Genomic DNA, 22,257 nt, shown 5'->3' on the forward strand with positions numbered 1-22,257 from the left:
AAAGAAATTGAGGAAGACAGAAAGAAATGGAAAAACATTCCATGCTCATGGATTGGAAGAACAAATATTGTTAAAGTGTCTGTTCTACCCAGAGCAACCTACGTATTCAATGCAATCCTTACCAACATTCCATCAACATTTTTCACAGAGCTGGAGCAAACAATCCTAAAGTTTGTATGGAACCAGAAAAAAGCCTGTATACATAAAGGAATGTTGAGAAAGAAAACCAAAGCTGGTGGCATCACAATTCTGGATTTCAAGATCTATTATGAAGTTGTAATCACCAAGAAAGAACGGTACTGGCACAAAAACAGACACATAGATAAATGGAACAGAATCGAGAAGCCAGAAATTGTCCCTCAACTCCACGGTCAACTAGTCTTCAACAAAGCAGGAAAGAATATCCAATGAAAGAAACAGTCTCTTCAGTAATTGGTGTTGGGAAAATTGGACAGCCATAAGCAGAAGAATGAAATTGGACCATTTCCTTACACCATACAAAAAAATAGACTCAAAATGGATGAAAGACCTAAATGTGAGACAGGAATCCATCAAAATCCTAGAGGAGGACACAGGCAGCAACCTCTTCAACCTTGGCTGCAGGAACTTCTTGCTAGACATGTCTCCAAAGGCAAGGGAAACAAAAGCAAACATAAACTACTGGGACTTCATCAAGATAAAAAGCTTTTGCACAGCAAAAGAAACAGCAGATGAAGCCAAAGACAACCTCCTGAATGGGAGAAGATGTTTGCAAATCTTATCAGATAAAGGGCTAGTATTCAAACTATAAAGAACTTATCAAACTCAGTTCCCAAAACAAAAAATCCAGTCAAGAAATGGGCAGAAGACATGAACAGACATTTCTCCAAAGAAGACATACAAATGGCTGACACATGAAAAAAATGCTCAACATCACTCAGCATCAGGAAAATAGCGATCAAAACTATAAGGCAGGACCTCACACTGGTCAGAGCGGCTAAAATTAACACCACAAGAAACAACAGGTGTTGGCGAGGATGCGGAGAAACAGGAACCCTCTTGCACTGTTGGTGGGAATGCAAACTGGTGCAGCCACTCTGGGAAACAGTATGGAGCTTCCTCAAAAGGTTAAAAATAGAGCTACCCCACGACCCAGCAATTACACTACTAGGTATTCACCCAAAGGATACAAAAATACTAATTCAAAGAGATAGAAGCACCCCAAGGTTTATAGCAACATTACCCACAATAGCTAAATTATGAAGAGTCCAAATGTCCATGGACTGATGAACGGATAAAGAAGATGTGTATACATACACACACACAATGAAATATTACTCATCCATCAAAAAAATGAAATCTTTTCATTTGCAATGCCATGGATGGAGCTGGGGTATTTTATGCTAAGTGAAATACGTCAGAGAAAGACAAATACCATACGATTTCACTTATATGTAGAATTTAAGAAACAAAACAGACGAACATGGTGGGGGAGAGAGAGAGGCAAACCAGCAGTCAGACTCTTAACTGTAGAGAACACACTGAGGGTTGAAGAAGGGAAGTGGACGGGGGTGGGTGATGGGTATTAAGGAGGACACGTGTTGTGATGAGCACTGGGTGTCATATGTAAGTGATGAATCACTAAATTCTACTCCTGAAACCAATATTACCCTGTATGTTAACTAACTGGAATTTAAATAAAAACTTAAAACAACAACCAAAAAATCCCAAGGCGAACAAACCTGAATTAAATCTACATTTATGGGTTGATTTGTAAGTCTGATGTTTAAAGTGACTAACCACAGGGAGCTCCATCAATTTAATTAGCCAGCTTACGGGAAAAACCTGATGACAACCTCCTCTCTAAATCCACTGACAGTGATCATGGCATTTCACCAGGGAGGAGGTGTCCAGGAAGATGAAGGCTTGTCCAGTCCCGCCGTGGACCACCGGCATGCCCACGATCTGGTTACGACGGTTTGGAGGACAGCAATGATGGCCCCATTTCATGCCCAGAGTCACACTGTTGCTGTCACCCTCAGACAGCACTGGCAGGGGTTTGGAAAGCAGAGCAGGCAGGATATCGGGGTTGCAGCCGTGTACTTTCATACCCCTGTGTTCATAATGCCCTTTATAAAGTCTCTGGAAGCATAGCTCTTCTCCTAGCTGGTTACAAATGTGGGTGTGTTTACGTCCATCCCTTTTACTCTCAGTCTCCATCAGGCCTCCCAAATATGGAGAAGCACTCAATCCAAGTCACTTTTCAGATGTTTTAAAGTCTGTGAATTAAAGTCCAATTATGTTGAGCCACTTAAGAGAGTTCACGCTGACATTTAAAAACAAAATAATTGTAAAAGCTTTTAAATGTGAAATGGAGATATTAAGCTTGTTTTATTTACATTTATTATTATTATTTTAAACCTTGTTTTAATTTAAAACCTTTGCATTGAGCATGAGGTTTTGTGCTTAGGTAGGGCCTGGCTGGGTCTCGGAAATGTCTGGAAGCCCCACGGAGAAAACCTTTCAATCAGACAGGTCCCTTCATTGCCAGGTGTTTCCCACGCCTTCCTGTAGGACCACCCACGGGCCGTGTCACCTGCATGGCACTGAACCTGCCACATCTCAGCTCTCTCATCGCCACAAAGAACAAGAGGCTCCTTCCTGGCCTGAAACATCGGTGGGTTTAGGAGAGCTCCTGACAAACATCACAGGCCATGTGAGGTGTGCTGATCCGCTGCATCTCACGTGACACGCTAACGAGACACGACGGCTTCTTCTTTGCTTTCTCCTTCCCTGCTTGACACTGACAAAGAGTTCTTCCCACCGGGCCTCCCCATGTTCACGTCTGTCCAGATGTCAGGAGAAATGGCACAGGCTTCCAGCTGCAGTTTGGACTGGGGACCTCCCACACTCCTGAGAACGGCCCTCGAGTACCTGCCCCCAGTTGCCAGCGGAGCTGTGCAGGCAGCAGAGGGCCTGGTGGGTGAGCACAGCAGGCTGCATAGACAGTCACGAGGGCGCTCACAGTCAGCCTGAGCCAGAGCAGGGCAACGTTATCCCCCAAAGTCAGCAACAAACCCACGATGCTGCAGTCCTCCCCCAGGAGGACGAATATGGCACAAGGCGGAGGTGGTCACCTGTAGCCCGGAGCTGAGCTGATCCCCCGTGCAGTTACCCCCAGACAGTGTGCACGCTTGTGCGATTCATTCACTTCCTTGGAGAGTAACTGTTCCTTCTTTTCCCTTTCCCTTCTTCACAGAGCTTTGCAAGTACAAGTTACAGACATGAGGGACTTCCATTAGACTCTTTGACTTCGGAGTCCACCCATGCCTGGAATACATAATAGGATCATATAGGGGGAAAGTTTGTAAAGAAACTAAGACCTCTAGATAATGGAAACTGGCAAAGCCTGTCTTACCTAGTCTTCCCTCTGCCTTTAAGTCGCTGGTCTGCAGCCTTGGGGGTGGCGGCCTTCCTCGGGGCTACCACTCAGCTCCTGAAACAGCATCACACCGCAGTAGAAGGCCCCTGCCTTCTCCTGTCAACCCCAGGGCTTCACTGACCCCAAGATGCCTGGGGGGGAGCCCGCGCAGCACCGGGCCGGGACCACACACAGTCAGGAGTCCAAGATCCAAGGGCAGGCCTCAACCCAGGAGGACTGTGGAGAAGGGATAAAAGGCACCTGCAGGTTGATCTGGCAGGCAATTCTGAGAGCCCACTCCATGCTGCTCAGAAAGTTCTGAGCCCGGCAGCGCTCCAGCTGTCCTCTGTCATGACCTTGATAACTCATCCTACACCGACTTTCCTTCTCCTCTCACTCCTCTCTGGTCCTTCATTCATGCTCCCTGGGATCATCTCCCAAGTAAGGGAAGAGCACTCAAGTCCTTGTCCTAGTTCTACCTTCAGAGAGAACCAAGCTATGGCAACTACATCCCTTTATTTAGTCACCAAATATTTATTGAGGACCTACTGCGTGTCAAATCTTTGTTGAGGACCTACTTGAGCCATCAAAGAAGAAAAAGATGTATGTGTGTCGCCTTGCCCTCCAGAGCTCTCAGTCTAGTGCATAATTAAACAACGAACAAGGAACAGATTCACATCCCTAGACTGTGGGAAAGGATTTTATGATCCAATTATTTGTGTGTCAGTTTTAGCTGCCTTCTCAAGCTAATTGGTGCCAGCTACTTCCACCTTCCACACTATGGTACTGGATTACCTCTGCAAGGTTTGCAAAGTCTCATGACCCACTGACCACCTCCGTACGGCTTTAAAAGAGATTGAAGAGGCTGCAAGAGGCAATAGATTATAAGAGCTTTATTACTATTTTTTTTCTTTGCTGGTGCTTTTATGAGGACTTCTGCCCACGGTGGGGGGGGGGCGGTGGGATGAGAGACACTTTCCCTTCACTTCACATGCAGGAGAGATGGTGGTGCTTTGTCTCCAAGCTCTAAGGACATATCAACTTCTCATGAGATGTCCCCTCCCCTGAAGCTTGAGGACAAGGTAGACTGGTGTCTGACCCTTGTCTGATTCATGCCCAACTCATTTGTCCTTCCAATGGAGCAAAGAGGTGGGTATTAGGGCAAAGAAGGCACATGGGGTTCTCAGACCTCATGGGGGCCCATGTGACAGAGTGGTGGGTCAAAGTCCTGCGCCCGAGGACCTCCAGGGAACACCTCAGCATAGAGGTGCCACCTTGTGCCTTGGACTGAGAGGTCTCTGTCCACCAGCCTGCAACAAGGAACTGCAGACAAGAGATTCCTAGTAAGAGGGGGTGGATGAGAAGGTAGAAGGCCTGGTCCTGGCCTAGCTGTGCACCTTCCTTTCCTCCCAGTCTCCTCCCCTTCATGAAGCTCCACCCCCCTCTTTTCTTGCTAGGCTTGGAGCACATCAAGATTGGTCTGCCTCAGGGGCCCCGCAGTTGCTCTTCCCTCTGCTTGGAAGGGACTTCGTGGCTGACTTTCACAAGTTTGGCTCTTCATCATTACATTTCTGCTCAGCTCTCACAGAGGCTGGCCTTTGCCAAGCACCCTGGTTAAGTGCTTCCCCAGTGTTTGTCATCTTGTTGTCCCGCCCCACCATCTTTTATTGAGCCGTGAGTTTCTGCTCCATGAACTTCCAGCCAAGGGTACAGGCCTACGGAGCCAGCATTCAGATCTAGCCCTATAACCACCTAGGCAGAGGGGCGCTAGAGCCCCAAACCGAGCCGCCGACGCACTGACTTCATTCATGGGTAGTTTCACACCTCCACTGGCCAGTACCATAACTACCAGCCACCTGTGGGCACCCTGCCCTTGAACTGTGGCTAATAACACTTGTTAAAATGATGTTTTGGACAAACTGAGTAAAATATAGTATTACAATGAGTTTCACCTGTGTCTTTTTACCTTTTCGGCGTGGTTACCAGAAAGTTTTAAGTTACCTGTGGCTCCCATTATGTTCCCATTGGGGGGCGCTTCTCTAGACCCTCTTTACGTTGTCTTTTTCCCTTTTACCAGCGGACTGTAAGCCCCACGCGGAAACCCGCGGCTCGGTTCAAGGACGCGCCTCCAACGCCGGCTCCCAGTAGGTGCGCGGTCAGTAACTGCCCCGCGAACAAATGTCTGCGCGTGATTGAACCGACGCGGCGCGGAGAAGGGTCAGCAGGTTGGGAGGTGCTGATCCCGGGGGCATCTCCCACCGGAACCCCGACGCAGCCGCTTCTGCAGCTAGAGCTCTGAGGACGCACCCCCGAGGAAACACCAGGGAATGCGTTGCCCGAGGTGCCTGGAGGAGGAGGGGAGGAGGGCTGCGCGGCGCAGGGGCAGCGGGAAGGGGGAGTGGATACTCCCCGCCCCGCCGCGGGGCCCAGCCTGGCGTCGCGCGGCCGCCGTTTCCAGGCGACGCCGAACGCGGGCGCTGGGTGGCCTGCGGCGGGCAGACTGAGCCCGACCTCGGAGGGCGCGGGGCCGCTGGACCGGGGTGGCATGGAGGACGACGAAGAGGAGGAGATCACCGCCGCCACGCTGCGGGGCAAGCCCCGGCCGCCGCCTCTCTCGGCGCTGTCCGNCGGGGACCAAGGCTGGGGAGAAGGCCAGGGGCCGGTGGATGGGGCGGGATTGCAGGCCGGGGCTACACTTTGGGGCAGTCCGAGGGTCTGGGCTGCAGCTCTGGCGTGGGACTCAGGGGGCAGGACTGTAAGCGGGGTGGAGGGTGAAGGGTGGGGGCCGGTGCAGGTCTGCACAGCCTGTGAGGGCGCAGGGGTGGGGCGCGAGGAGACAGGTTAATCACAGGGGAAAGGAAGGTGGGAGAGAGGCCTTCCTCCGGGGCACCTAGACCCAAAGAGTACAGCTACCACGACCTCAAGAGTAAGGTGGACCTTCTCCTCACCTAGAGGATGGGCAGGGCCTGAGCCCTGTGTTTGTGTGTGTGTGTGTGTGAGTGTGTTGGGGTGGGGGGTATGCTCAGCTGGAATGAGGCACTGGGTTTAGGGCATACAGGGTAGGGTGAGGTGGGAGAATGCTCAGCCCTGTGTCCTGAGCTATTTGGGGGTGGGTTAGGGTCAAGTGTTCTTAGCGGAAGGGCTTGGGAGCCTCTGGGCTTCCAGAACAACTACCAGGAGCAACAAGTGGCCGCTCTGCCCTGGATCTGGAGGAGGGTCTCGGGAGCGCCAAGGCTGCCCAGCAGTTGGAGGCAGGACTCCCTGTGGGGTCTGCCTGACAGCCCTCACTGCAGCGACTGCCCAGAAAGTCACCGGTACGGAAACCTGTGGAGAGCCCTCCTGCAAACCGAAGGTGACTGTGGGGCAGATCTGGACAGCCGCCTGCAGGGAGAGCAGGGCAGGGAGCCCTCATGAGATGCTGGCCTGGCTCTAGCAGGCACACGGGCCTCGTGGGGAAAAGCTGCTGGTCTGTGAAGGCTGTTTTGCGAGAAGCAAAGGAAGAGAAGCAAATTCAGAACTTGGCAGGAGTCCTCTACTCCTTTCGTCCAGCCATCTTCCCTGAATGTCTCCAGTGCGTCTCGGGGTTCGGGGTGCAGGGGCATCATTATTCAAAGGATGCTCAGCCTGCAGAGACAGTGAGTGGCTCAGGGAGGGTAGAGGTGAGCCACGTGCGTGGGAGGAAGGAGGTCTTTCCCTCACTGATGTGTGAGGTGCTCCCACAGAATGCATCCTTCCTTTCCTTTCCTTTCCTCCTCCCCACCCACAAGCCCTAGAGCCCAGATGAATCCCCATTCAGATCAGGTCAGCACACATTGGAGGACTTGCCACCTGTGAAATGTAAGAGAACGTCGTGGAGCTTAGCCTTACAAACAGAAGCAGTGCTTCCTAGTTGAAACTATCGTTACAGGTTGAATTGTATCCCCCTAAAATTCTCATGTTAGGGTTCTCATCCCAAGCACCTCAGAATGTGACTTTATTTGGAGACAGGGTCTTTATGGAGCAAATCCAACTAAAGTGAGGTCATGGGGGGCGTCCAGTATGACCGGTGTCCTTATGAAAAGGGGAAATTTGGACCCAGAGACAGACACGCATGAAGAGGGTGAGAACAGGCAGGGAAAAGATGGCCTTCTACAAGCCAAGGAGAGAGGCTGGGAACAGCTTCTTCGCTCATGGCCCTCGGGAGGAAAGAACCTGTGGAACCTTGATCTCAGACTTTGGCCATCAGAACTGTGAGACAGTACATTTCTCTTGTTTAAACCCCCCCAGTCCGGGTGCTTCGTTTCAGCAGCTCGAGCAAGCTAACACATGAACCTCGGCCAGGAGGGTCTCATATCTGTTAGCACCCCTCTGTTTGGCTTTGAGCAATACTGAAGGACAGAAGGAAGAAAGGGGACGTCCGCAGCACCCGTCTTTGCAGCCCCCGTGGCTCTGCTCCTACGCGTAAAAATCCAGCAGGTGTTAGCACTGGGGAGATTTAGAGCAATGGTGCCCCACCTCGTTGCCACGATGGACCTCATATTTTTTTCCTCCCATGAGCAATATGTTTTGAAAGAGCTTTTATCTGTAAATAATTTCATTTATTAAGTGAATTTTACAATTTAAGCATGCAAAGCCTGTATCCATGCCAGTTGTGCATTCCTGCCCAGCACGAGAGAACCAGCCAAAAGGCCGGGAATCTCGATGTTTTAAGTTGGTCCATGCTGTTTTATTGAGAGAACATAAATTTTGTCTGGCTTCCTGACAAAATGAAAAAATTCCCAAATACATCATTTTATGTGTACCTTTGAGGAGTCCTGTTAAGCACCACTTTGAGACTATTGAGAAATAAGAGACTAAAACAGATGGGGGTCAAGATACATATTTATCAGAGAGAAAAGCCAGGTTGCAGCTTCCTGCTGAGGACTCTGGGCTGAAATGGGTTGCGGACACTGAAGCTCTGAGTCAGATGGGTTTACCCACCCGGCTGCTGCGGCTGTGGGCCCCAGAGAAAGCAGAGCTGACCCCCCACCCCCTGTGGGCCAGGTACTGCCAACAGGAAAAGAGCAGAGTTGGACATGGCAGATCCAGTTTATTCCCCCAAATTTACCAATCTGATACATGGCTCTACCTTTCTGGGGCCAAGACACAGAGAGATGCCTGAGGTTTGAGGTGCCCACAGCTCTGTACTTGGAAGGAAATTGGGAGTAGGCAAGAAGTATGCCCCTCTAATTCAGAGGTCTGCACATAAAGGCCCTTGGGCCAAATCTGGCCCACTCCTTGTTTTAATAAAGCTTTATTAGAACACGGTCCCATGCTCATTCATTTAGTATTATCTATGGCTACCCCTGGAGTTGAGCAGTTGCAACAGGAAACCATGTGACCTGAAAGCCTAAAACAGTGACTGTCTCTTTACACAAAATGTTTGCCAAGCCCTGCTCTGATATATTACTGTCCCTGGAAGGTAGGAATGGGCCTTAGAAGGAATTAATAAAAAACATTTTATGAAAAAAAAATTCGGTACAGTTTTGATAACTGGGGTCACAGGCAAATTCAAATCCTGAAGTCCTTAGTGTCACACAAAAGACAGTGATGTAGCAGAAATATTAACACCTAAATAAAAGAGCCTAAAAAGTAGCAAGAAAATAAAAGGCATTTCAAAGCACATTTGCAGGAGAGCCACCAATGGTAATAACCCCTGGGGATTACATGAACTAGGATCTAATCAGACGGGGGACTGCAGAAGCTGATTCTCTTCCGTGAGATCATTTGGCCTGAAGAGGATGAACTTTGTATCACAAATTTGCTGGAGGGTTTAGCTGTCCCTCAGTTAATTGTAAATCCAGGCCGTACCCAAAGCTGAGAAGAAACATGGCAAAATTCGCTCTTAAGTCAGTTACTGTGGGACACACTTAGTGATCAGTTAGTAGCAGAGTCTGCTCGTACATTTTAGCATGTCGTCTGAACTCTGTGTTAGTTGGAAGCCTGAAAATCAGCCGCCGTGAGAGTATTTCTACTGCGGAAATTAGCAAATGCTACAAATCAGGTCTTTTTTGTCCAGAGAGCAGCTTGTTAACATAACCACACCACTGCTTGTGCATATAAACGTAACATGATGGCAGCAGGAGTCTTGGCTCCATGTTACCAGCTGTGCAGACTGCCCAAGTCACAAACCCTCTGTGTCACACTGCCCATCTCTGAAACAGTGCCAGCTTCATGGAGCGATTATGAGAATTACTTTAATTCATGGGTATAAAATGGCACATAGTAAGTCCCATGTAAGTAGGGCTATGATTATTACTATTTGCTTTTGTTAGTGATCATTTGAGTTTCCTTTCACTGAAGGTTAGTTTCCAGCCAGGGTCTTAGATCCCTCGTTTGCTGTCAGAGATGTACAGGCGAGGCAGGGAACCTGAGTGTCATTCTGGTGGCTTCTAATCTAAGGGGTCTCCCGTGGGAGAGCCCAAAGTTAAGGCTCTCAATGCAGCACACTTATTTAAAACCCCACTAATGCCTTGGATCCTGAGACAAATTTGTCATCTCAAGCTGCTAGCTAAAATGTGATCGCGTCCGCAGCACACTTATTTAAAACCCCACTAATGCCTTGGATCCTGAGACAAATTTGTCATCTCAAGCTGCTAGCTAAAATGTGATCGCGTCCCGTCCTGCCACCGACGGGGCTCTAGCAGCATGGGCTTTTCCTATAAAACATTGTACCAGTGGCAGAAAGGACAGATTCAATTCAATGATGTTCTTAAATTACTTTTTCCCCCTTCTTCTGCCTTGTGCAACATTTCTGCCACTGAAATGGAAAAGCTAAGTCGGAGGACAATGCCCTTTTATGAAGGATTTTATTAAATTTCTCAACGTCTAAGAGCTACATTTAAAAAAGAATTCTTAGATGGTTTTAGAATATGCTTTCCATCATGGTCGGCCGGATTGTGGATTGCTCTGTCTCGAGTGAAGCTCGGCTCAGAAAGCCTCACCCTAGCTTTAGTGAGATGAGCCCACTTTCCTTCTCGGTGTGTAGTGGAGGCAGGGAGGCGAGGGGCTGTTTCTTGACCCTCCTGACCAGGGAATTGCCCTTCCCCCAAGGCAGCCAGGCACTTTGTAGATAAAGCAAGGCATGTTGACTGTCCGCAGGTGCACAGGGGAGTCTCTAGCGGGCTTGGGCCCACGTCCAGTGTCCAGGAGGTGTTCAGTATGAGCCCCCTTGCCCGGCCCCCTCCTAGATGGAGCCTCTTCGCCCTCAAGCCCCGAGCAAACCTGCACGCACACGCAGCTGCTCCTGGGGGCTCTGGAGGAGAGGTGAGCTCCAGTGCTGGTGCGCCTTGCAGACCCTTGCACCCACATGCCGTGCAGTAAAAATGAGTGTGTCTGCTGAACGAAATTATAAGCAGCCTCCACTGACGTTTCTGTCCCCCTCCCTGTCCGTTTTTCCTCCTGGGCACGTTTTAGTACCACCCGATTGAACGTTTTACGTAGTTATCTTCCTGCTTGTTTCTTCCACTGCAGTCTGAGCTCACGGGGATGGGGTTGTTGTCATCACTGCTCTGTCCCGAGCAATCTCAACAGTGCCTGTCTCACCGTGGGCGCTTTGAATGAAGGAGGCAGCAGGAACGGGATGCAAAGCTTAGTTAAACCAGGAGAAGTCACTGACCTACCTCTTTGACTAAACAGAGGTTCCGTGTGACGTTCTCTGCTGCCTGGGTTTTCCTTGGCCTTGCTCAGCTCCTCGGGGATCAACATGGGAGTGGACGGTGTTGCTTCTCCTGGAGACGTCTAGCTGCATCTTCCCCATCCAGTGACCTGCCGCTGGAAAACTGCAGGACTGTGGGGTAGGGGGTGGGGCCGAATGTCTTCCTCCAGAGCAAGTAGGGCTCAGCAAGGGGCAGGTCACCCCAGGGAGGGAGGAAGGGGTGAGGGGAGAGGCCGTGCATCTTCTTCTAGCAGAAGTCTTCCATATGGACCGAAACAGCTGGAGCTAGCACGCGGTGCGTTGCCCACTGCACGCATGTGAATGTGTCTAACGTGCACAAGAACGTGTTTACATGCAGGTCACACACCATGCATATGTATTTGCAGCCTGCTCTTTTCACGGAACACCATATCTTAGACATTTTTTTCAAAGTCATCCCCTTGTAAGGGGCACAGTGACACAGGAAAAGGAACAGCATTATCCCCAATATATTTGGCTCACCCTTTCTTCTGCGATGTGAATAGCTGGGGGGCGGTGGCCGTGGGGGTGGCTGGTGTCAGTGGAAGCAGGAACAAGGGCTCTGAGTCTCCTCTTAGCGACAAGGTGCGCAGACCCCAGACTCAGAGACACTTCCAGTAGGAAACACACGGGAGTTTGTGTAGGTAAAGGGGTAAAGGCGCAGGTTCCAGAGAACCAGGTTCTCTGGTTTTGGGCAGCACTGCCAGCAACAGATCCGTAGTGAAAAAAACTCCTTAACAAGGCTGCTTATGAGAGATTCTTATTAAACTGATAAAACTTTCAGATTATTGGAAAAGATACAACCATTTCTGAAACTTGTGATCTTAATGCCTCAGGAGAGGAGACAGAATCTTTGCCACAGAGGAACCAAAGAGAAGAGCTGAGTATTGTCCTTTTAAGAGCTAACAATATGTCCTTGACCAGCTACAGTCCTTCTGAGAATGGAATTTTGAATGATGTTAGAATTAATGAAAATGTCCTCATTAAGCTTCACATACTGCTGAACCACCCCCCCCCGCCCCCAGGGAGAAGCACTAGACTTACCAGAAGTAAAAATGAGGCCCCTATGAATCAAAGGCAACCCTTTTGGGTCACCTTGAGACTTTTCACTTTTATAAGTAGGTCACACACTGGACAGGGAGTGCCTGAAAGCCTCCAGGTGAGAGATAATGGGACTGTGCCCACGAAGAGATTACCGTTTCGGTCCAGGCGGGCTGGGATGTGCTCTGGAAACAAACAGACCCTGAACCCTGAGAGTCTTAACCGGTGGTGTGTCAGAGTCTGCTCGTACATTTTAGCATGTCGTCTGAACTCTGTGTTCAGTTGGAAGCCTGAAAATCAGCTGCCGTGAGAGTATTTCTACTGCGGAAATTAGCAAATGCTACAAATCAGGTCTTTTTTGTCCAGAGAGCAGCTTGTTAACATAACCACACCACTGGCCTTGTGCATATAAACGTAACATGATGGCAGCAGGAGTCTTGGCTCCATGTTACCAGCTGTGCAGACTGCCCAAGTCACAAACCCTCTGTGTCACACTGCCCATCTCTGAAACAGTGCCAGCTTCATGGAGCAATTATGAGAATTACTTTAATTCATGGGTATAAAATGGCACATAGTAAGTCCCATGTAAGTAGGGCTATGATTATTACTATTTGCTTTTGTTAGTGATCATTTGAGTTTCCTTTCACTGAAGGTTAGTTTCCAGCCAGGGTCTTAGATCCCTCGTTTGCTGTCAGAGATGTACAGGCGAGGCAGGGAACCTGAGTGTCATTCTGGTGGCTTCTAATCTAAGGGGTCTCCCGTGGGAGAGCCCAAAGTTAAGGCTCTCAATGCAGCACACTTATTTAAAACCCCACTAATGCCTTGGATCCTGAGACAAATTTGTCATCTCAAGCTGCTAGCTAAAATGTGATCGCGTCCCGTCCTGCCACCGACGGGGCTCTAGCAGCATGGGCTTTTCCTATAAAACATTGTGCCAGTGGCAGAAAGGACAGATTCAATTCAATGATGTTCTTAAATTACTTTTTCCCCCTTCTTCTGCCTTGTGCAACATTTCTGCCACTGAAATGGAAAAGCTAAGTCGGAGGACAATGCCCTTTTATGAAGGATTTTATTAAATTTCTCAACGTCTAAGAGCTACATTTAAAAAAGAATTCTTAGATGGTTTTAGAATATGCTTTCCATCATGGTCGGCCGGATTGTGGATTGCTCTGTCTCGAGTGAAGCTCGGCTCAGAAAGCCTCACCCTAGCTTTAGTGAGATGAGCCCACTTTCCTTCTCGGTGTGTAGTGGAGGCAGGGAGGCGAGGGGCTGTTTCTTGACCCTCCTGACCAGGGAATTGCCCTTCCCCCAAGGCAGCCAGGCACTTTGTAGATAAAGCAAGGCATGTTGACTGTCCGCAGGTGCACAGGGGAGTCTCTAGCGGGCTTGGGCCCACGTCCAGTGTCCAGGAGGTGTTCAGTATGAGCCCCCTTGCCCGGCCCCCTCCTAGATGGAGCCTCTTCGCCCTCAAGCCCCGAGCAAACCTGCACGCACACGCAGCTGCTCCTGGGGGCTCTGGAGGAGAGGTGAGCTCCAGTGCTGGTGCGCCTTGCAGACCCTTGCACCCACATGCCGTGCAGTAAAAATGAGTGTGTCTGCTGAACGAAATTATAAGCAGCCTCCACTGACGTTTCTGTCCCCCTCCCTGTCCGTTTTTCCTCCTGGGCACGTTTTAGTACCACCCGATTGAACGTTTTACGTAGTTATCTTCCTGCTTGTTTCTTCCACTGCAGTCTGAGCTCACGGGGATGGGGTTGTTGTCATCACTGCTCTGTCCCGAGCAATCTCAACAGTGCCTGTCTCAACGTGGGCACTTTGTAAGTACCGGCTGCAGTGAATGAAGGAGGCAGCAGGAACGGGATGCAAAGTTTATTTAAACCAGGAGAAGTCACTGACCTACCTCTTTGACTAAACAGAGGTTCCGTGTGACGTTCTCTGCTGCCTGGGTTTTCCTTGGCCTTGCTCAGCTCCTCGGGGATCAACATGGGAGTGGACGGTGTTGCTTCTCCTGGAGACGTCTAGCTGCATCTTCCCCATCCAGTGACCTGCCGCTGGAAAACTGCAGGACTGTGGGGTAGGGGGTGGGGCCGAATGTCTTCCTCCAGAGCAAGTAGGGCTCAGCAAGGCGCAGGTCACCCCAGGGAGGGAGGAAGGGGTGAGGGGAGAGGCCGTGCATCTTCTTCTAGCAGAAGTCTTCCATATGGACCGAAACAGCTGGAGTGAGCACACGGTGCATTGCCCACTGCACGCATGTGAATGCGGTGGTATGTGTCTAACGTGCACAAGACCGTGTTTACATGCAGGTCACACAACCATGCATATGTATTTGCAGCCTGCTCTTTTCACGGAACACCATATCTTAGACATTTTTTTCAAAGTCATCCCCTTGTAAGGGGCACAGTGACACAGGAAAAGGAACAGCATTATCCCCAATATATTTGGCTCACCCTTTCTTCTGCGATGTGAATAGCTGGGGGGCGGTGGCCATGGGGGTGGCTGGTGTCAGTGGAAGCAGGAACAAGGGCTCTGAGTCTCCTCTTAGCGACAAGGTGCGCAGACCCCAGACTCAGAGACACTTCCAGTAGGAAACACACGGGAGTTTGTGTAGGTAAAGGGGTAAAGGCGCAGGTTCCAGAGAACCAGGTTCTCTGGTTTTGGGCAGCACTGCCAGCAACAGATCCGTAGTGAAAAAAACTCCTTAACAAGGCTGCTTATGAGAGATTCTTATTAAACTGATAAAACTTTCAGATTATTGGAAAAGATACAACCATTTCTGAAACTTGTGATCTTAATGCCTCAGGAGAGGAGACAGAATCTTTGCCACAGAGGAACCAAAGAGAAGAGCTGAGTATTGTCCTTTTAAGAGCTAACAATATGTCCTTGACCAGCTACAGTCCTTCTGAGAATGGAATTTTGAATGATGTTAGAATTAATGAAAATGTCCTCATTAAGCTTCACATACTGCTGAACCACCCCCCCCCGCCCCCAGGGAGAAGCACTAGACTTACCAGAAGTAAAAATGAGGCCCCTATGAATCAAAGGCAACCCTTTTGGGTCACCTTGAGACTTTTCACTTTTATAAGTAGGTCACACACTGGACAGGGAGTGCCTGAAAGCCTCCAGGTGAGAGATAATGGGACTGTGCCCACGAAGAGATTACCGTTTCGGTCCAGGCGGGCTGGGATGTGCTCTGGAAACAAACAGACCCTGAACCCTGAGAGTCTTAACCGGTGGTGTGTCAGAGTCTGCTCGTACATTTTAGCATGTCGTCTGAACTCTGTGTTCAGTTGGAAGCCTGAAAATCAGCTGCCGTGAGAGTATTTCTACTGCGGAAATTAGCAAATGCTACAAATCAGGTCTTTTTTGTCCAGAGAGCAGCTTGTTAACATAACCACACCACTGGCCTTGTGCATATAAACGTAACATGATGGCAGCANGCAGCATGTTTCTTTCTTCATGTGTGTTTTTCCTGCCCACCTTTCTTAATACAGTAACTTGGGAAACCAGGCTTCTTTTTAGTCGTTCCAGACATGCCGATCTTTGGGAACTTGCAGTCCTCTATTGGGTCCTCTGAACTTGCTGGCCCAAAGAGCAAGGGTAGAGAGCATGGAGGACACATGAGAGCTCTTATGGACCATTACCTAGAAGGTGATGCCCGCTGGCTTCCCCCACAGTTCTTTGTCAGAGCCTGTCACCCAGCCCCAGCCTAACTGTGAGGACGCCTGGTGATTGCAGTCTTCTGTTTATTCCAGAAGAGAATAAACACTGAGCACATACTCAGTGCTACTCCTGTCCCAGTACCACGGGAAAAATGTATTAATTTCCTTTTTCTTATTACCTGGTTTAAATGGACAGTGGACAGCACATTTGTATTTAAACGATCTGAGAGAGAGGAGAGGAGAAAGGACTGGGGTCCCGATTTGCTGGAAATCTTACCCCTGCTACTGGTGTGAGAGCGTGTGTAACCTCTTTGGGGGGCACTGGGCACAGTAGAAGTGCACGACCCACAGATGTGCCCTTGTAGGCTGGGGCTATAGAAGCCAGCCCTTCCTTGGGCACCTGCTTGCTTCATGCATGAGAAACAGGGTCATGCTGCCATCACCAACAGCCTCCAAAGTCTCAGGGCCCCAAATAAGTCGTCTTTCTCATGTTAAATGTCCAGCGGGGATCCCAGCAATGGCTCTGCCCAAGCAGTCACTCAGCGACCGCCACAGAAGTTGCTAACACCTCACGGGAAGCTTCAGGCGTCCCCACAGCCTTCTGCCTGGAGTCCCAGGTCACCCCCACTCCTAGCTCAGTGCTGAGAACTGGTCACGTGGCTTCATTCGCCCAAAGGAGCAGAGGAGATTAACCCTCTGTGGAGTCAGGAGTAGAGGCAGATTGAATATTGGTGATGTCGACCAACCCGGTTGTCTGGGTTGAACGGTCTCCTGACTCAGTTTACCTGGAGCGAACTGCTTTAGCTCCATTCTTACTTTCCATTGTTCAAAAGATCACTATTGCTCGCTACCAAGTACAAGGGTGTGCGTTAGACCCGCCGTAACAAAGTACGACAGACCAGGGGCTTAAGCAACAGAAAGTTATTGTCTCCTCAAGGTGTGGATGAGGTTGGTTCCTATGGAGGCCCTGAGGGAGAGTCTGCTCCAGGCCGCTCCCCTTCGGCTGTAGATGGCTCTCTTCTCTCTGTGTCTCCTCACATCTTCTCTCTCTGTGTGTCTGTGTCGGTTTCTGAACTTTTTAAGGAAGGACACCAGTGCTATGGGATGAGGGACCCACACTACCCTGGTATGACCTCACCTTAACCAATTACATCCTCAGCGTCCTTATTTCTAAATCACCTTCTGAGATCCTGTGGGTTAGGACTTCAACGTATGCATTTTTTGGAGGATGCAATTCCACCGGTAACACCCAGGGAGGGACTTCCCTGGGGCTCTGGCCACAGCGGTGGGGGCAGCAGCTGCGCGGACTTCCTGCCTGAGCCCAGGCAGATGCCCATTCTTCGTCTCTGGTGCCACTGTACACTGGGCATACCTCTGTTAACACATGGGTATCACCTTGAATTGTTTAATTAATGAGTTTATTTCCATTCTCAGCCTGTGGTCTCCTCTAAGACAGGGACTCCTTATTTCTGTCCGTATTCCGGCCCTAGCTGGGTGCCTTGTCCGATGGTTAAAGCAATGGGCTTTGGTGGTTGAAAAGTGAAGGTCTCCACTCTACTGTCAGCATTGGCCCAGGGCCACCGAGGGGTTATTCTCAGTGTTAGGAGTAGAGGTCACCGTGCGGGAACTGAAAGCAAGTGATCAGACCCCATGCCCAGAATGAGACCACGCGACATTTTAACAATACTCAAAAAGCGAAGGGACAAAGGGAGATCACAAGAGAGAAAATAAATGGGCTCATCTTGCTTTGTTTTTTAAAACCAACGACACGTGTGAGAGAGGAAATCTCTTGAGAGATTTTAATAGCAAAATACCGGTAAACCCAGCAGCTCTATTTTATGATAGCAGCATCTAAATCCAGATTGGTTTTTATTAGTGAGATTTTGCTTCAAACCATGACAGAATGAAAGACAAAAAGAAAGAAGAAAGATTAATAATGAACATTCAGGAAGACAGATTTTCGGTCTGATTAGGTGTTGGAAAGGGACAGTCACATTGCTAAGAAAGGTGGCCTGCCTGATGAGGGGTTTTCCCCCCTTATTTTTCAGTGACAGAAAAATTCGGTTTTACTCTGGAAAGTGGTAAATATGCAAAATCCCGGCAAAGCAGAAAGAGAGACTCTGTTCACGCTCTGGGTGCAGTGAGATCCCGCATAAAGACTGCTCTAGCATATGGCAAGCTAGGTAGGCTCTCCGTAACTGACCCCGCTTCTCATAGCGCTGCTGCTGCTTTTTCAAAGATATTTATTTATTTATTTATTTATTTATTGCGAGCATGAGTTGGGGGAGGGGCAGAGGGAGAGGGAGAGAAATCTCCCCTGAGCCCGGAGCCCGACTCGGGGCTGGATCCCACGACCCTGAGATCATGACCTGAGCCAAAATGAAAAGTGAGACGCTTGACGGACGGAGCCACCGAGGCGCCCCACAATGCTGCTTCTAAGGAGTGTTTTAGGAGACCTAGTGAGAGTGGGGGAGACGGGCAGTGTTCTGTAAAGCCGCACATCACCGTGGGCTTCTCCCGCGGAGGGAAGAAGTGAAGGAACCTTGCCTCCCTCGTTCAGATCCCAGTGGTGGTTTTCTCATTCTGTTCCGGAGTCTGTCTCCAGCACAAGTCCAGGACCCCAGGGGGCTGACTCCGCTCAGGAGGGTCAGGCCGGAGTGGGAACACCTGCACAGGAGGACAACACAAGCCCAGCAGCTGCCGCTGCCGTCGGTGCCCGCCCCCCCCCCCCCCCGCAGGGCTGTCTCTCAGACCCGGGCGCAGCCGGTCACCCACACGGAGCCCTGAGGGAACTGAGGCTGGCCGAGGGTAGCCTCTTCTGTGGCCCAGCGTTCTCAGGGTGCAGCTGCCCCCCAGGTGCTCAGTCCTGGAGGGCAGGTCTTTCTGTTGCAGACTGTAGCCGTTCTCCCCGACAAACACACCCACTTCACAGGGTCAGCCAGGCCAGGAGGGATTCTGGTGACAATGGGACATCTACATTATGACCATAAGGGTCTGGTGTGGGGGCTATGGGGTATTTCATTGCTGTCTGGGTCGGCCTGCTGGCCTCAGCCAGACTGGGCCAGTAGCTCTGCTCTGAACCCCAAAAGGAAGCATTTGCAACTCAGTGCCTCACTTTGCAGAGGCTGAGTTCCCTCCTTCGGGGCATTTATGTCCCACCATCTCGGCAGAGTGAGTGGTGAACTTGAGCCTCTCTTGGGTCACTGCAGGGCCCTCTGGCCTGGTGGCTTCCCAAAAAAGGGTTGCTGCAAGGGGTGCTAACCTTTCCAGGCTAGAAGCAAGTACCCAGGCAATGCCCCCAGCTTCTGTGGACATCCTGCCATCCTACACACTGTATGTTCAAGGTACTGAGATTTCTCTATCCTTCCTACAGGTTTTTAAAAAAAGTCTTAATTTTATTTGATTATCAAATGTCTGATTTTTATATAACCAAAATGATTGATATTTTCTTTGTGACATTTTCCCCAATGCTTTTATGTGTAGGAGGTCCCTTATGGATTTTTTCACTTGTTTTTCTAATCCATCCAGAATTGACTTGTGATGCTAATGTGCCGTGAAGACCCAAGTTTATTGTTTTTCACAAATCGCTAGCCGATTTTTACAGTACCCAAAGTGGGATAAGTTATCACCACCCGACTGGTTTGGGCTTTTTGTTTTTTAACCCTGGGTGTGTGAGCTATACTATAGGCGGTCTTCAGGACACGTGAAGGCCAGGGCTAGCCAACCCAGTGCCTTAACAGACCCAGGAACCCAGTAGGTGACAGAGGACAGTGCCAACAAAAAGCTCCTGCAAGGTGACCACATTAAATGGCCATCGGGGTACAGACTCCAAAGCCACGGCTCCTGCCTAAGTCACTGGGAGTGACTCTGAACTTAGGCAGAGCAGGTGAGTAAGTGCCACAGGCGTGTTGCCCTTGGGATTCTTAAGAACCTCAAACAACCCTAAAAGCTCGCCTTGTTTTCTTTACTAGATGGTTAACTGCACCAGGACGGTGGCAGTGTGTCTGAGCTATCTTCACGACTTCCCCAGCAGGAGTGGCATGTCTGGCACAGGACAGATGACCCGGGAGGGACTGTCAAGGTGGGGTTGAAGCCACGTCACCCTCTGGCACTTCCACTGCTACCAGCTGTGCTGAGCCCCGCAGTCGGCGAGAATGGGCGGTCCACGTTTTCCAGCAGGCTAAGCCCAGGCCATGCATCCTGTTCACTGTTTACCTTCTACCTTCATGGCCTGCAGTTGGAGGAAATGTTCTAGCGTTACTAGCGGGGGAGACAAGTAGGCGAGCAGGCACAGGCTAGATACCCTGTGCCCCCCATATGCCAGCGAGACGGCGTGTCTCGGTTTGCTGCTGGAGGATTCAGGGCAGCTGGCCCTTGGCTGGAGAAACACAAAGGCCTGACTTACATGTGAAGATTGAAGATGAGCTAACACATGGGTTTCTTTTCCTTTTATTAGGTACCAGATAAGGCAGATTAATTTTTGTATCAAGAGAATTTGGAATGAAAAATATGGAGATATTTCAGATGAAAGCTGTTAATGGGATAATTTTCTAATACATCAAAGCTTTGCGTGTACACGTATTTTGTATTTGTCTGATGTTTGTGCATATATTATAAATGTATATGTATATTATATAGCAAATATATATATCCATGCATCATGAATGACATTCATGAGAGCTACCATTTCTGATTAAAGAAAATATTTCCGTCTCTGCAGAGAGGGATTTGTACTAGGTGCCCACCTGCTGGCTAGCAACTTACAGATACTTCTGTTTGGTTATATCATCCCAGTGTTCAGTTATGGTTAAAGAGCTGATTGCAGAAAATTCGAGAAATATGAGAAAGGTGGAAATGAAGGAGAAAAACACATATATTAAGTGGATGATTGTTATTTTAAGGTACATGCTAGTGGTGGAGTCGTAGAAGCGGGAGGGTCAAGTGCCTTGGTCAAGGAGGGATCTGTAGGAAATGCAGAAAGAGAGCCACGAAGATGTCCCCGCCTCGCTGGGGCTCTCGGGGACCTGCTCTGGTCGTCGAGGGTCTGCTCTGGGGTGACGTTCCCAAGCGCATACTCAGTGCAGACAGCAAACTGCACATCTCCACTGTCCATCAGGCAGAAGCCTGGCTTCCAAGGTCCACGAGGATTTCCGTGGCTCAGCCGTCCGGTGAACCCATGCCTGTCTTTCTCTTTTCATTCCCAGACAGGAATCATTTCCCTGTACGACTGTGTTTTTCACAAGAGCCCAGGCTACAATCAGAAATTGCACCGAGATGATAGAGAACATGCAAAAAGCCTGGGACTTCACGTGAATGAGGAGGTAATGTGAAGACAGGCTGTTGACAAAGTGTGAACACATGAGCTGTGTGCGTGGCTCCGACTCCCGCGGGTGGCCCTCCTCTCCTGCGCTGCCTCTGGGGCTGAGACTCAGCCGCTACCAGCTCCCTCTCTCCTGTCCTGTTCTGTGGATTTGTTTGTATGACTCTGTTGGTTAGTTTAGTTAACAACTTAATGAAGGCAAAACTAAGAAGTTCTTTTCAACAGATAAAGGTTTTTGCTTAGCTTCGGAGTCCTGGCTGTCACGGTTCTCCCACGGACCCCAGCAGCAGCGGTAGGACCACACCTGCAAGAATAACGTCTCTAGCTTAGGTTCCAGCCTCAAATCTGCGCGTACAGGGCAGCTCCTCCCCTAGGTCTGCACGATTTTTCAGAAGGGAGAGCTCTGCCTGAGATTGGCTGCACAGCGGTGTGAGCAGAGGGAGCACAGCTCCCAGTCCCCAGGGAGAGGAGGTCGGCGTCCCAGCAGGTGTCGCGTGCGAGGAGGCTGTGTGTCTCCTTAGCAGGGAGACCCTCCTGATGCCTTTCCACACTCGGGACACTGCACGGAGTCTGGTCTGAGGACAGTATGTTTGTTAAGAGGCAGGTGCTGAGTAAATATAATCTTTTCTACAATGCACAGAGGTCGGAACGTAAGAGCCTCTGCTGAGATAACTTTCTCGGTCAGCGGATTTGTCCCCCGTGGCTGCTATTGTTAAGAATGCCGCCATGTCACTTCCAGGGAAACTTTATTTCGATGGGACATTAAGTGGTGAACTATGAGGTATTACTACTTAAGTCACAGACATTAGGTGTTCTCCTATTGTTTGTTTATGTGAATTCATTCCAAGTTGGCAGTGACTTGGCTAGTGCTATCCTGTCATAAGAACACGCCTGCACACCTGTATCCAGCCCCAGATTCTGAGTGCCTCCCATGTGCACTGAGCAGAGAAGGGGTGAGAAAGAAGTCCCTGTCCTCTTAGAGCTGACATTCCTACGAGGAACTAGAAAACTAAACGTCCTAGATATAGGGAGCTGAATTCCAGGTAGTGGTAAGTGGTACACAGAGAAATAAAGCTTTTTAAGAGGACGGGGAAAGTGAAAGGAGATTGGGGAGCTGGGGAGGGAAGGGGATCGGGGAGATGAG

At 49.7% G+C, this 22,257-nt stretch overlaps 1 protein-coding gene across 1 annotated transcript; it reads left to right on the forward strand.

Annotated features, from left to right (window-relative positions):
• Positions 1-5,676: 5,676 nt before the first annotated feature.
• CUNH5orf49 (chromosome unknown C5orf49 homolog) lies at positions 5,677-22,209 on the forward strand. The gene is made up of 2 exons (XM_034653317.1): positions 5,677-6,062; positions 20,695-22,209. The coding sequence occupies exons 1-2, from the start codon at positions 5,946-5,948 to the stop codon at positions 21,121-21,123; spliced, it is 546 nt and encodes a 181-aa protein (XP_034509208.1). The 5' UTR covers positions 5,677-5,945; the 3' UTR covers positions 21,124-22,209.
• Positions 22,210-22,257: the final 48 nt, after the last annotated feature.

The sequence above is a fragment of the Ailuropoda melanoleuca genome, unplaced genomic scaffold (genome assembly GCF_002007445.2).
Source record: "Ailuropoda melanoleuca isolate Jingjing unplaced genomic scaffold, ASM200744v2 unplaced-scaffold77266, whole genome shotgun sequence".
Taxonomy (NCBI): Eukaryota; Metazoa; Chordata; class Mammalia; order Carnivora; family Ursidae; genus Ailuropoda; species Ailuropoda melanoleuca.